Source organism: Pteropus alecto, unplaced genomic scaffold, assembly GCF_000325575.1.
Source record: "Pteropus alecto unplaced genomic scaffold, ASM32557v1 scaffold92, whole genome shotgun sequence".
Lineage (NCBI taxonomy): Eukaryota > Metazoa > Chordata > Mammalia > Chiroptera > Pteropodidae > Pteropus > Pteropus alecto.
This window is the reverse complement of record NW_006432447.1, coordinates 8,967,737-8,979,309: the sequence shown is the minus strand read 5'-3', so window position 1 is coordinate 8,979,309 and position 11,573 is coordinate 8,967,737. Positions and strand designations below refer to the sequence as shown.

The window sequence follows — 11,573 nt, the reverse complement described above, 5'->3', positions numbered from 1 at the left end:
AATATTGGTGTAGAAATATGGTTGCATAATTTTTGTATTTATATTTTCAAAACAGCATCTTGTCAACTTTCAAATCAAAGTTTGGGTTTTTCAAGGAATCACTAACGCTTGCAATATGCACACATGACACAGCATTTTGGGCTTGCTTCTAAGAACTAAAGATGAAAATGTAAGATGCTGTGTAGCTCTAGTTTGGTATAAACATTGTTACAATGTTTTTACTGCCGTGTTCTGTTATTATCTCTATGAGACTGTTTTTGAGAATTTTATACATCGTGTCTATCAGAGTATTAAATCCCAACAAAATAATGTTCATATAAAATCATCTTCCTGCTCTTTTACACCACTGAATTCTTTATGACTGGAAGATTTTTACGTTTTCCAGGGGTCAGAATTCTCTAATTATATCAATACAAAGTTGACTGGAAAAATTATAGAAGTACTTGGCAATTACAGGTGGTTGTTTCTTTTTTTAATGGCCCGAACAAAGGTTTTTGAACATTAAAAAAAGTGTTAACTCGAAGCTAACATTCTATTTCAACATTTGATCTCCAATGTATGTAAGATTCACAATATTAAAATATCCAATGTAGAAGACTTCAATGAAAAAAGCGACTCTTTTGAGTTTTGTCATCCTCCAATTCATCACTAACATATCTAGTACTATATACACCTAAGTCCCTCAAATATTTCATGAATGAAAAACAGGAATAAAGGGGAGATTTTGCTGTTGTTTAAAATTTATATTTTGTAAATCATACAGTTTTACCCCCATCCCACACCACCTCACACATGTGTGGACATACACATCCCACTATTTTAAATGTGAAACTCAGCAAAGAAAAGGCATTGTGTTCTTGCAGCCATGCAGGGAAGGTGAAATGTCTGAGTCTTAATACCTAAACACTCCTTAGAAATCACCTTTATTTCTTAGAGTTGTGAAATACATTTATATGTAGTCAATTAAGTCCGTGAACTCAGATACTCAGGATGCAACAAATATCAATCATTTCAAATATCAGATTCAAGCTAGCAGAGTGGGGATTTGGGTCTCCAGAAGATGTTTGGAAATGTCTAGAGACGTATTTAGTAGTCCCAGCTTTAGGGGAGGTGTGATACTAGTAGCGGGTGGAGACCAGGGGTGCTGGTAAACATCCTACACTGCACAGGACAGTCCCTCACTCCTGACACTGAATCACCCAGTCCAAAATATCAATAGTGATGAAGTTGAAAAGTCCTGAGTTAACAAAATAGGTGCATGTGACAGACAGTTCCTTCTAGCTTAAAGTAACATTTACGTTAATTGAATAAATGAGAATTCTCAAAGGCAACCAGTCCTTCCTAGTACACTCTTCATGGCAGGTTCATTAAAGAGGTCTACCATTGAACTCAATGCCCATATCATTAACGTTGACTGAAGCTTGCTTATCAAATTGTGGTCCATGGACCAGCAATGTCAGTGGCTGTTGGAAACTTGTTAAAATGCAGAATCTCAGCCCTACCCCAAACTTGCTGAATCAGAAACTGCATTTTAAACCAGATCCCTGGATGTTCTCTACACACAGTTGAATCTGAGAACTATGTAAGAGAACTATGTATCCACTAAGTGAAAGCAACAACTTGTCGCATCTCAGACAATCATCAGTGCTCTGTGACATTAACTTTGAGAATAGTCAGCCACAAATGTTTGCAGACCTCACCTCCAAAGCTGATCTGTGACTCAAAACCAGGCCGAGCTCCACTTCCCAGGAACATCAAGCAAGATTAGAAAACCTCCCTGACACAGGTGTGGGGTAGAAATTGCCCTGTGCCAGGTTTTCCTGTGCCAATTGCTCTCATTGCTCCCTTTAGATTTTTCTCCATAGGTCAGCAATTAAAAGAAGAGTGAGAAGTTCATTGAAGCACAGTAATTATTTCTTCTTATTATTTTTCAATTACAGTTAACATTCAACGTTATATTAGTTTCAGGGATACAGCAGAATGGTTAGACATTTTTATAAGTTACAAAGTAATCCCCCAATAAGTCTAGTACCCATAATTATTACAATATTATTAACTTTATTCCCTATGTTGTGCTTTACATCCCCATGACTGTTTTATAACTGCCAATTTATACTTCTTACTCCCTTTACCTTTTTCACCCAGTACCCCAGCACCCTCTCCTATTTGGCAACCATAAATTTGTTCTCTATATCTATGTTTGTTTCTGTTTTGTATGTTTATTTTTTTTTATTTTTTTATTTTTTAGATTCTACATATAAGTGAAATCATGTGGTATTTATCTTTGTCTGAATTTTAACATTTAAATTAACACAGGATTTAACACATCTGCTACCACCAAATACGAGAACTATTGATTCCAAAAATACTGCTTTAATTTCTTCCTCTTGTGTGCCCAGGTCTAAGCTAATAATGTCTCAACAGGCATGGACCCTGACCTCAGGAAGCAAATAATAACAAACCAAACATTAATTGTATCTTTGGAGAAGTGCATCAAAAGAAACAAACAGGCACTATGATAGGTTTGACTAGAGTGGTGGTAGAAACTTAATATAGATAGATGCTTTGAGAACCTCTGAGCAGGACATAAAGTTGAGCTCTGAAGGATGAGAAAGACAGTCAGCTAAATATATGAGGCAAGAGCATTCTCGGCCAATGAGAAGCCCCAAGGTGGGAAAGAGCTTGGTGTATTTCAAGAAGAAAAGACCAATTTGGCTGCGTAGTAAGCAGGAGAGAAAGTGGAAAGAGATGAGGTTGGAGAGATCAACAGGAGCTGGATCAGAGTGTGGCGAGCCATGATAGGACTTTATTCTAGACGGGGAAGGGAAAGTCGGGACTTTATTCTATGCACATCAACAAAGTCATAGTGGCTGTTGCGGGGAAAAAAAAAAAAAAAAAAAAGATTAAGATGAGGCCACAGCGGATGCAAGAGAGAAACTAGGAAGCTGTTTCATGGTCTAAGAAAGAGATGATGGTGGCTTGAGCTAGGGCAGCTATTAGATTTTTATTTGTGTTTAACATGTGGCTCTTTATCTTTTGATGGAAAAGAACGACCTTTGTACTGGTTTCTCAATCTGGTCTGTCATCCTACCAGCCACCTGATGGTGGAGAACATGCATTGCAGGGTAATAAGATGGGAGGAATTTACTGCTGAAAAGCAGTGAATCCCTAATTGTAAGGCAGGAACACCCTAGGAGACACATGATCATCCCTCCCAGCCTCAGTTCATGTGCTCTCTTCCTTCCCATCTATAGAAATGGATTGTCTCTCCCAAGACAGTGGACTAAGGCTGCATCTGTCTCCTTGTCCTTGTATATATATTTGGAATGTAACTGGTATTTAATAAGTGTCTATTGAATGGAATACAACTGGGTATAAAGTGGCACTTGTGTGTGATAAAAGCCCAAACAAAAGTGCATGTGCGTCTGTATATTTTATGTATGCGATACATATATAGTATAATTTTCAATATCTATATGATAGATCTATGTAGAGAAGACTGACATAGTGTATTTATTTTTGTAGGAGTGTTCATAGTGATGGAATTTTGGGTGATATTTATTTTCTTTGGATAATTTTCTGTATTTTCCAGGTTAAAACTAAATATGAGTTATTCGAGAATGTATTATTTTAAAATCTGCATATCAACATTGTTTAATATATGAGATTGCCCCAGATGTCATCGCTTTCTCTGTGGCTGCTAGACAGGCATTGCTAGTTATCATGTACATTGTAGATCTGACTGGACTTTTTAAAAACAGCTACCTTTTACCCTTTAGAAGCAGTTTCTAATTCATTAGCTAAATTCATGCCTCTGTTTCTGAAAAAAAAACCGGGTATTTGACTGAACTTGAATCTGTGGGACAGTTTTTCAGAGCTGAATCTTAGATGTTCCTCATGCCTCTGAAGCATGTTCCTGTGACAGAGGGGTTGATAGTTCATGGGAGAAGGAGATGTGAACATCTAAATTAATCAGCAAAGGAGCCATTGGGTTATTTTCACAGCATTTGAAAATCAGCTTTTTGGCACTGGCTGAAATGACTGAAGGCTGGTGGCACCATAACTTGGCATCTAGTGAGATGTGGTTGCTCTTATAAGCCACTTAGCTCTGGCAGAGATAATTTAAATTGTGAAACAATGAGGAAATTCAAAGGTCCAATCAGCAGCATAATCCCCACAGTGCACCAGCCATAATATGCTCCTGAAAGATGTTTTTCTTGACCAAACTTCTGCTGAAGTGCAAACATGGTGCACCAGGAAACTTCTTTAGAAAGGTGTGGCGTTCACTTCCATTTTTCTCCCTTTGCTCATGGGGGTAGGTATATTTCTATTTGGGTCATTTATATTCAATTAAACGATATTTCAGGGATGATTTAGTTGCTAAATTAAGTTGTAACACAGTACAACCAGCTCTTTAACTCTTTTCCTAAATCTTTATTTGACGTTAAAAAATCTAGAACCTAATCTTTGTTGTCTTTTTGTCAAAATAGAGAAAGTTTCATTTAAATGTTAAAAGATGCAGTTGACATTTTATTTTATTCCTTGGTTTATAATCCATTAATATCATTTATTTTAATTCTCAAATTGTTCCAGATTTGACCCCTAGAAAAAATATATGTGTAGAGATAGAGATATATGTAGATCGGTGGATCTCACCCAGGGAGATTTTGCCCCTCATGGGACATTTGACAGCGTCTGATGACGTTTTTGGTTTTTATATCTCAGGGTTGAAGGAAGGAGTAATGGGAATATTTTACAAGCATCTAGTGGGTTGAGACTAGGGATACTGCTAAACATCCTATAGTGTGCTAGCCAGAATTATCTGGCCCAAAATGTCAATAGAGCCAATGTCGAGAAACTTTGATGTGTATAGAAAGATGGTGGGGAATGATACCATCAACATGGCTTATTATTGACATCGGGGTGAAAGGTATATGGGAATTTTATACTATTTTTGCAAGTTTTCTGTAAGTCTGAAATTATTTCAAAATTTTGAAATGTTTTAAATGGATACAGTTGGCAGTTCTGGTCTGCCACCTAGAGATAGAAATCGACTTGTTCCTTGCTGGGACTGTAAGTTCTGCCCAGTCTTTGTCTGTGACTTCTGGGGTCCCAGTCTCCAGGGGCAGGAAGGGAAGTTAGCAGAAGGTCCCAAGTGCCCAGAGGGCCCATGACTATATCTGCTTACTCCACCATGAGAACGCGCACCCCTCATGCCAAGGCCATGTTTATAGACAGATAATCAATGTTTTGCTTAAATAGTTCTTTAGAACCTGCAGCTAGAAGTTGTTCATGAAGAACTCACTCCTCCCTACCAACCCCTCTTTAGCTGCACCTTGTCCACAGGCTGCCTTATATTTCATGTATATCTCTCCAAGGAATTGTTCTTAGGTTTTCTTAAGTTTACACCCTGTTTTCTTCCAACGATATCATGAATTGCTCTGGGTTAGGAGCCTTCTACTTTTTGCATGTGTAGTGCAGTGAGCAAGAAGAATTCAGGCTCTGAAGACACACTGCCTGTTCCACCTCTTACTAGTTGCGTGACCTTGGTCACCTCATGGAAACTGTTTGTGCCTCAGTTTTCTCAACTGTTAAATGGGGAGAAAAATAGCACACCTGGTAGAGTTAAAATGAATTAATAAGTGTAGGTTGGTACAACAATGGCACATATTAAGACCTTAATAAAAGTTAGTATTCATTCATTCATTCACTCATTAATTCTATAGTATGAGAATTATTTCTGCCCTCCCCACACCCCTATACAGTGTTTATTAACCTCTGTGTTAGGAAGATGCACCTGATCTGTCCCAGTCGTCCACGTGCTTCTTACAGACCTGTCTCTGGCTCTTGCTGTTTCTGTTGCATTGACTCAACTCAAATGCTGATTGAGAGTCTCCATACTCTGATTCACCACCACCCCCCCGCCTCCCGCCCCTAGTTTTACAGATGCAGAAACTAAAACCTGGAAAGTCAAGCTGCTTGACATAGGCCACACACTTAGTAGAGGAGCCGGGCTTAGGACCTGAGCTTGCCTGGTTGGTATCATTACCTGTGTATATCTATGTGTGCATTGCTTTTCCTCCAGCAGAGGAAGTCTCTGCTGAGTTCCTTTCTGACTCAAGGCTGTCTCTAGTAAGTCTGAAGACCACAAAGGTACAGAAGAAGGAAGGGACCTGCTTTTTCTTGTTTCCGTGCCTGGTACCTACCTTCCTATTCCTGGGCTAGGCAATGAATGGGGTCTTCAGTTAGTGCTTTGGCCTCACTGACCGGCATTGGCCAGGCATGCCTTCTTCATCATTGCCTCTTTTATACATTTGGAACATGAAATGATACTGGGTTTTACCACACGCATAAAGAGTGGCTGCCCAGACCCCGTCAGATGTTATGAAATGAAACTCAACACATTTGTGTAATGTTTTAGAGTAGTTTATTATACTATAGTACATTTTTTCCTAAAATCCAGAATTACTGCAATTTGAAATGTGTTGCTTGTTTTAAAATGGAGCAGGTGAGCCATAACTTATTAATTCTTCTCAGAATAACCACAAACCTGAAAGTAATTAAGAGGTTCCATTTTCCCAGATCATTGTGATGCAATTTTGAAATTTCCAGCCTCCTGGGTAGAGGACAAATATTTATTTTGTATTAAAGACAATGTTTGTTATCAAATACAGTTCTGGGATTCCCCTAACCCTCATGGGGGTGACTGACTCTTATTGAAGGTTAAGGTAAAAAAAATGCAATTTTTAGATTTATGACTCTTTGAAGACCATACATTTCCAAAGAAGATCTGGTAGAGACACTATCTAGAAAAAATATTCACTTGATTCCTGCAGTGTTGAGTAGATATAGATTGCATAAAACTATTTTTAATTCTAATAGCATTTACCATTTTTATAGATTAAATAAATAATATCTGTTTATTATTAAAAACGTAGAAAAGATGTAAGCACACAAAGAATAAAATATAGTCAAAACCACTGTTAACGTTTTTGTATGTGTTCTTCCCATCACATAGATAGACAGAGCAATAGATCTATAAATTGATGTGGAAAGACAGAGAGAAGAAGGGCTGGTTCTTAAAAAAAGGGATTATACTGTAAAATAATTGTGCAATCAAATTTTTTTGTTTTGTTTTGCCTAAATGTGGCAAGAACATTTTTCATGTTATTAACTATTGTCCTACCATCCAGGGAAGTAAATCTCTCTTGTTTTGACAGGGCAGTGATATTGACGCACTGGTCAGATGTTTGGAAAACGTTCTGGGTTGCACTTCTCTAGGTGAGTAAGTTTCTTCAGATTACAAAATATAGTAATTCGAAATGAATCTAGTGGAATATCCGAGAAATAGAAAGCTTAGAAGAAATCTTACAGATACTTCAATCCAACCTCCCTGTTTTACAGATGAGGAGACTGAGGCCAGCAGAGGTTGAGTGTCTGGCTCAAGGGCCAGGAATCTCCAAGAAAAATTGTTTATTGTAAGTGAACCTCAGTCTCCAAAGGTGAAATCATTGAAATTCGGGGGTCCATTGTGATCACATGGCGGCCTAGCAGTGCTTTGTAACAGGTTTTGCAGGTTTCCTCCAGGAGGAATCTCTCTCCTTTATTCATCCTGTAGAAACAGATTGCATTCAGTCGAACTGAAAGGACCATTACTTTGAAGGTTAGCTAGTTATTGGAAGAGATTTGGTCTGAAAAACAGAGCTCAAATTTCTTTAGTATTGTCATTCTCAGTATATGGGATTGCAGTGCTCCAAGGATAAAACCTTATTTTTTAGTTTCTTCTTTTTTTAATCCAAAAAACCCAACCGTGATAACATCTAGCACTGGAAGATAAATCGTCAGACCTGACATAGGTAGAAAAGCAAAGGACATTACAGGTTCTGGGTGAAAAGGACTGAGATTTTTTTTCTTTGAAATTTGATTGTGAGTTTTTATTTAAAATTTTTTAATTATGTGACCAAAAGCTATCTCTTTAAAGAGAATGGCAGGAATAAAGACCAAATTTTCAGGTGTGCAAGTGTTTACACTACTCTATTAGGAGCTTTCTGTATAATTTATAGCCTTTTTCTTGTTTATTTCACATCTCTGTGTGCAAAGTCTCAGTTATAACACAGCTCCCTGATTTTTTCTCCTGACCATCACCATGTGATCTGTTCAATTGTACACCAGTAACATTTATTAGGTACATTTAATTACTAAGAGTAGACTTGAAGACTAGGGAGGCTTACCTCAGCCAAGTCACTTTCCCTCTCCAGACCTCAGATTAGATCAATAATTTTCAAAATGGGTTCCTTGGGGACCTTCAGGAGCAGGCAAGGGGTGGTGCACTGAGCAGCATGAGGACAGAGCTGTGTCTGCATTGCTCATCTCTGTTTCTCCAGAGTCTAACATGGTATCTGGTGCAGAAGAGGCATTTAACTAGACATTTTAAAAATTTTTTAAGAGAGACGAGGATACAGAACCCGCTCCTTCACCAGCTGCCACTAAAATAGTTTCACTCTTATCTGTTTTATAAATTAGATTTCAACATATAAGATTGTATCTTGAAAAAGATAGATTCTATTGCAAAATAAATAAATAAATAAAAATAACACTAGATTGGATAGATAGTATCTAAACTGCCTTCTAGCCTGTATGGCTTTATAAAAATGAGCATTAGAAACATGGAATAAAGGTACAAATTTTTTCTCTGCCTGGAGCTCCATAAAGTGACAGAAAAAGAATAAGTGATATAAACTTATAGGAACAAAGAGAACAGGAGAAGAGATGGGAGTAGGCCAGAGCTGTCAGTGAATTTGAGAAGGTAGAAGGCAGATGGATAAGTAGTAAGTGATTTAGAAAACAGAAGTGAAAGCTAAGTGCCTAAGATGTGTGTAGGAAGGAGGAAAGGGTAAGCTAGGAAATAGTGACATGACTGGGGAACATGCTTTTGAAATACCTGCCTGTGGAGGGACACACAGCAAGACCCTCATTGCAGATGAAAATATTATTACTTTCAGAACTCCAGGGACATCTCTATTATTACATAGAAGCCATGAAGAAATCTCTTCACGTGGTCTTTTAAGGGATGAGCTTGGTCAGGTTGTTTGCTGTAACTATATTTTTCAGAGATTCACTAACTATAATAATAGTTAGAGCTAATTAATTGCTGTGTTTGTTAATATATATGAGAATGTTAACAGGATCCAAGGGACAATTTAGACTTAAATATGTCAGAGTATAAGCCTTGTCACTTAAAAACGAGACCTCTGTGAATTGAGCTAGGCTTTTCACATTCAGCATCAACCCATGCATTTTGGAAATAACCAGTTGCCCAGTGAACAAGTTAAGATGTTAAATATCTTCCACAAATATCTGCAAGAGCTTCTCCCAACTCTCAACAAGAGAAGAAAGAACAACAGAGGCACAAATGTCCTTCCTGATTATTTGGAGCAAGCCAGTTTTATTTCGTAGCCCTGAAATGTTATATGCTGTGATCTTCCCCCACCCAACCCTAGATTTAGTTTTATTTCTACTTGAAGAGAAATATTTGCCCTTCTTTTATCACTGGGAATTGGAGAGTGGAGAGGATGAATAAGTTAGCATTTGTATCTCTTCAACAGAAGTTATACAACAGATTTTGAATTAGAAGGTGCCCTTTTGAATTCCAAGTTCAGTATATTAGTCTCCTCTAGACATCAAGGTCACTTTAAAGCCTTTAGATCAGTGGTTCTCACACTTGAACATGCATCAGAACACCGAGAGGACCTGTGAAAATGCACGTCAGGTGTATGCCGAAAAATTTGTATTTCTAGCAAGTTCTCAAGTGATGCCGATGTGCCAGGTCCAGACCACATGCTGATAACCATGGACTGAGAGTCCTTAAGTCCCGAAATTCTTACCATGCACACCCACCCAGTTTATAGCCCAAACAAGACATTACTAAAGTTTAAAATTAAATGGTTATTTCTTGCAATAATAGAGAACTTGCCCATAAGCTAAAATGAAAATAGCTTCATTCTAGTTTTTTCTTTCCCTTTCATTTTGTGGCGCTCTCAGTATGTACTGGGCTATCTGGCATTGTATACAAGAGTTACTGAGTTCCCTTGGAACCAATATTGTATTTTTGCCTTATCCTCGGCATCTGCATCAGACATTTAGGGAGGTCTGGTGGGCTCAAGGCACTGTATGAGGAATCAGATGTATAAGGAGACCTTTTTGGAACATGGTCCCAGCTACCAGGTAGGGTCCCGGACAAATCAGTAAGAGCTTTGTAACAATAACAGAGGGCACCCAGTAGGTGCTTCATTCACACGTGGAGGACATATTGTCCCATATGCAGGACCCTGATTTCTGAAGCCTTAAATTCTTCCCAAAATTCCCTATGGGGTACAAGAAACAAGGCCACTCATGAACAGGATACTGAGTGATCCCAGGTAGAATAAAGAGAGGGAAAGGGAGAGGAATTGAAAAGGGAACAGGAAAGGCCAGAAATGAAGGCCTACATAACAGCCGAGGATGTAGGCAGTGCCCCTTTCACTGAGGGCAGATACTTGAAAACGTGAGATTTCTGTGGTTGAAATGCGTATTCTTTCTCCCTGCCCGCTTCCCTACAAATGTCTATAAAGCACCTGTGATAAAGCCAGATAACACAGAGTGTTGAAGAAAATAAAGTCCCTATCTTAATGAGCTCTCAGTTTAGTTGGGGAGTCTAATAACTACAGGGCACTGTGATGAGGACAACACATACTTGAACAAGGTAGGTGGAGGACAAGGGTCCACTGTGGGGGTGCAGCATGGGAAAGGCTTCACAGAGGGGGAGAAGGTTTGTAACTTTCGGTATTTCCGAGGGCAGGACAAGATCTTATTCCCTTTAGTGTTCTCAGAGTCTAACACATACCCTGGCACACAGTATTTCTTTAATAATCATTTAATGAATGAATGGAAAGATGAGCAGAGTTGCCAAGAGGTCAGGAGGCAGAAGTATTTCTAGACAAGATCAAGCAGTGTGAAAGCTCAGAGATATGATACAGCTGAGTGTAAATATCCATTGGAAATTCTCAAGTGTAAATATCATGGAAATATCCATTTGGTGCTGTTGGGATATAAGGTATGAGGAAGGAATCCGCAAATCCCTGGATATACAGGGCCGAGGCCATGGAAAATCTTGTGTGCCCTGTTAAGGAACTTGATCTTTCTCCTGTGGATTAGAATTCCACTGGTTTTTAAGCAGATCAGAAAAAAATCACCTTCAACAAATGAGGAGGATGCTTTGAAAGGAATGCGTTGAGGTGGGGCACGTTATGTGTTCTCATTACGGAGATGAGGTTACTATAGTAGCTGTTCAGGCCCATTACCACTCAGTAAGGATAGAAGGTGACCCCTGTCTTCCCTTTCATCACACTTAGAAAGGAAAATTCAGTCAACATATTTCTTAGTAACCAGATTATAAACCAAGGCAACATACGAAGTTTAACATTTTTTGATGTTTCAGAAATTAGCCGTACTTGGAGAGAGAACCCATCAGTAGAATGAGATAAGTCCTTAGTGAACATATTTATAAAAAGGCTGTTTTGCAGCTCTAAACTAGA

The 11,573-nt window shown here is 38.5% G+C and overlaps 1 protein-coding gene across 6 annotated transcripts in view; it reads left to right on the top strand.

Annotated features, from left to right (window-relative positions):
• Positions 1-11,573, top strand: part of NEK11 (NIMA related kinase 11) — a 202,726-nt gene that overhangs the window by 143,947 nt on the left and 47,206 nt on the right. For 5 of the 6 annotated variants that reach the window (XM_015585784.2, XM_015585785.2, XM_015585783.2 and 2 more), the window contains one exon: positions 7,221-7,281. In XM_015585784.2, coding sequence (XP_015441270.1) covers positions 7,221-7,281 — 61 coding nt within the window. Of the gene's footprint in view, positions 1-7,220; positions 7,282-7,404; positions 7,479-11,573 lie in introns of all 6 variants that reach the window. The other variant, XM_025043574.1, reaches the window with a different exon arrangement.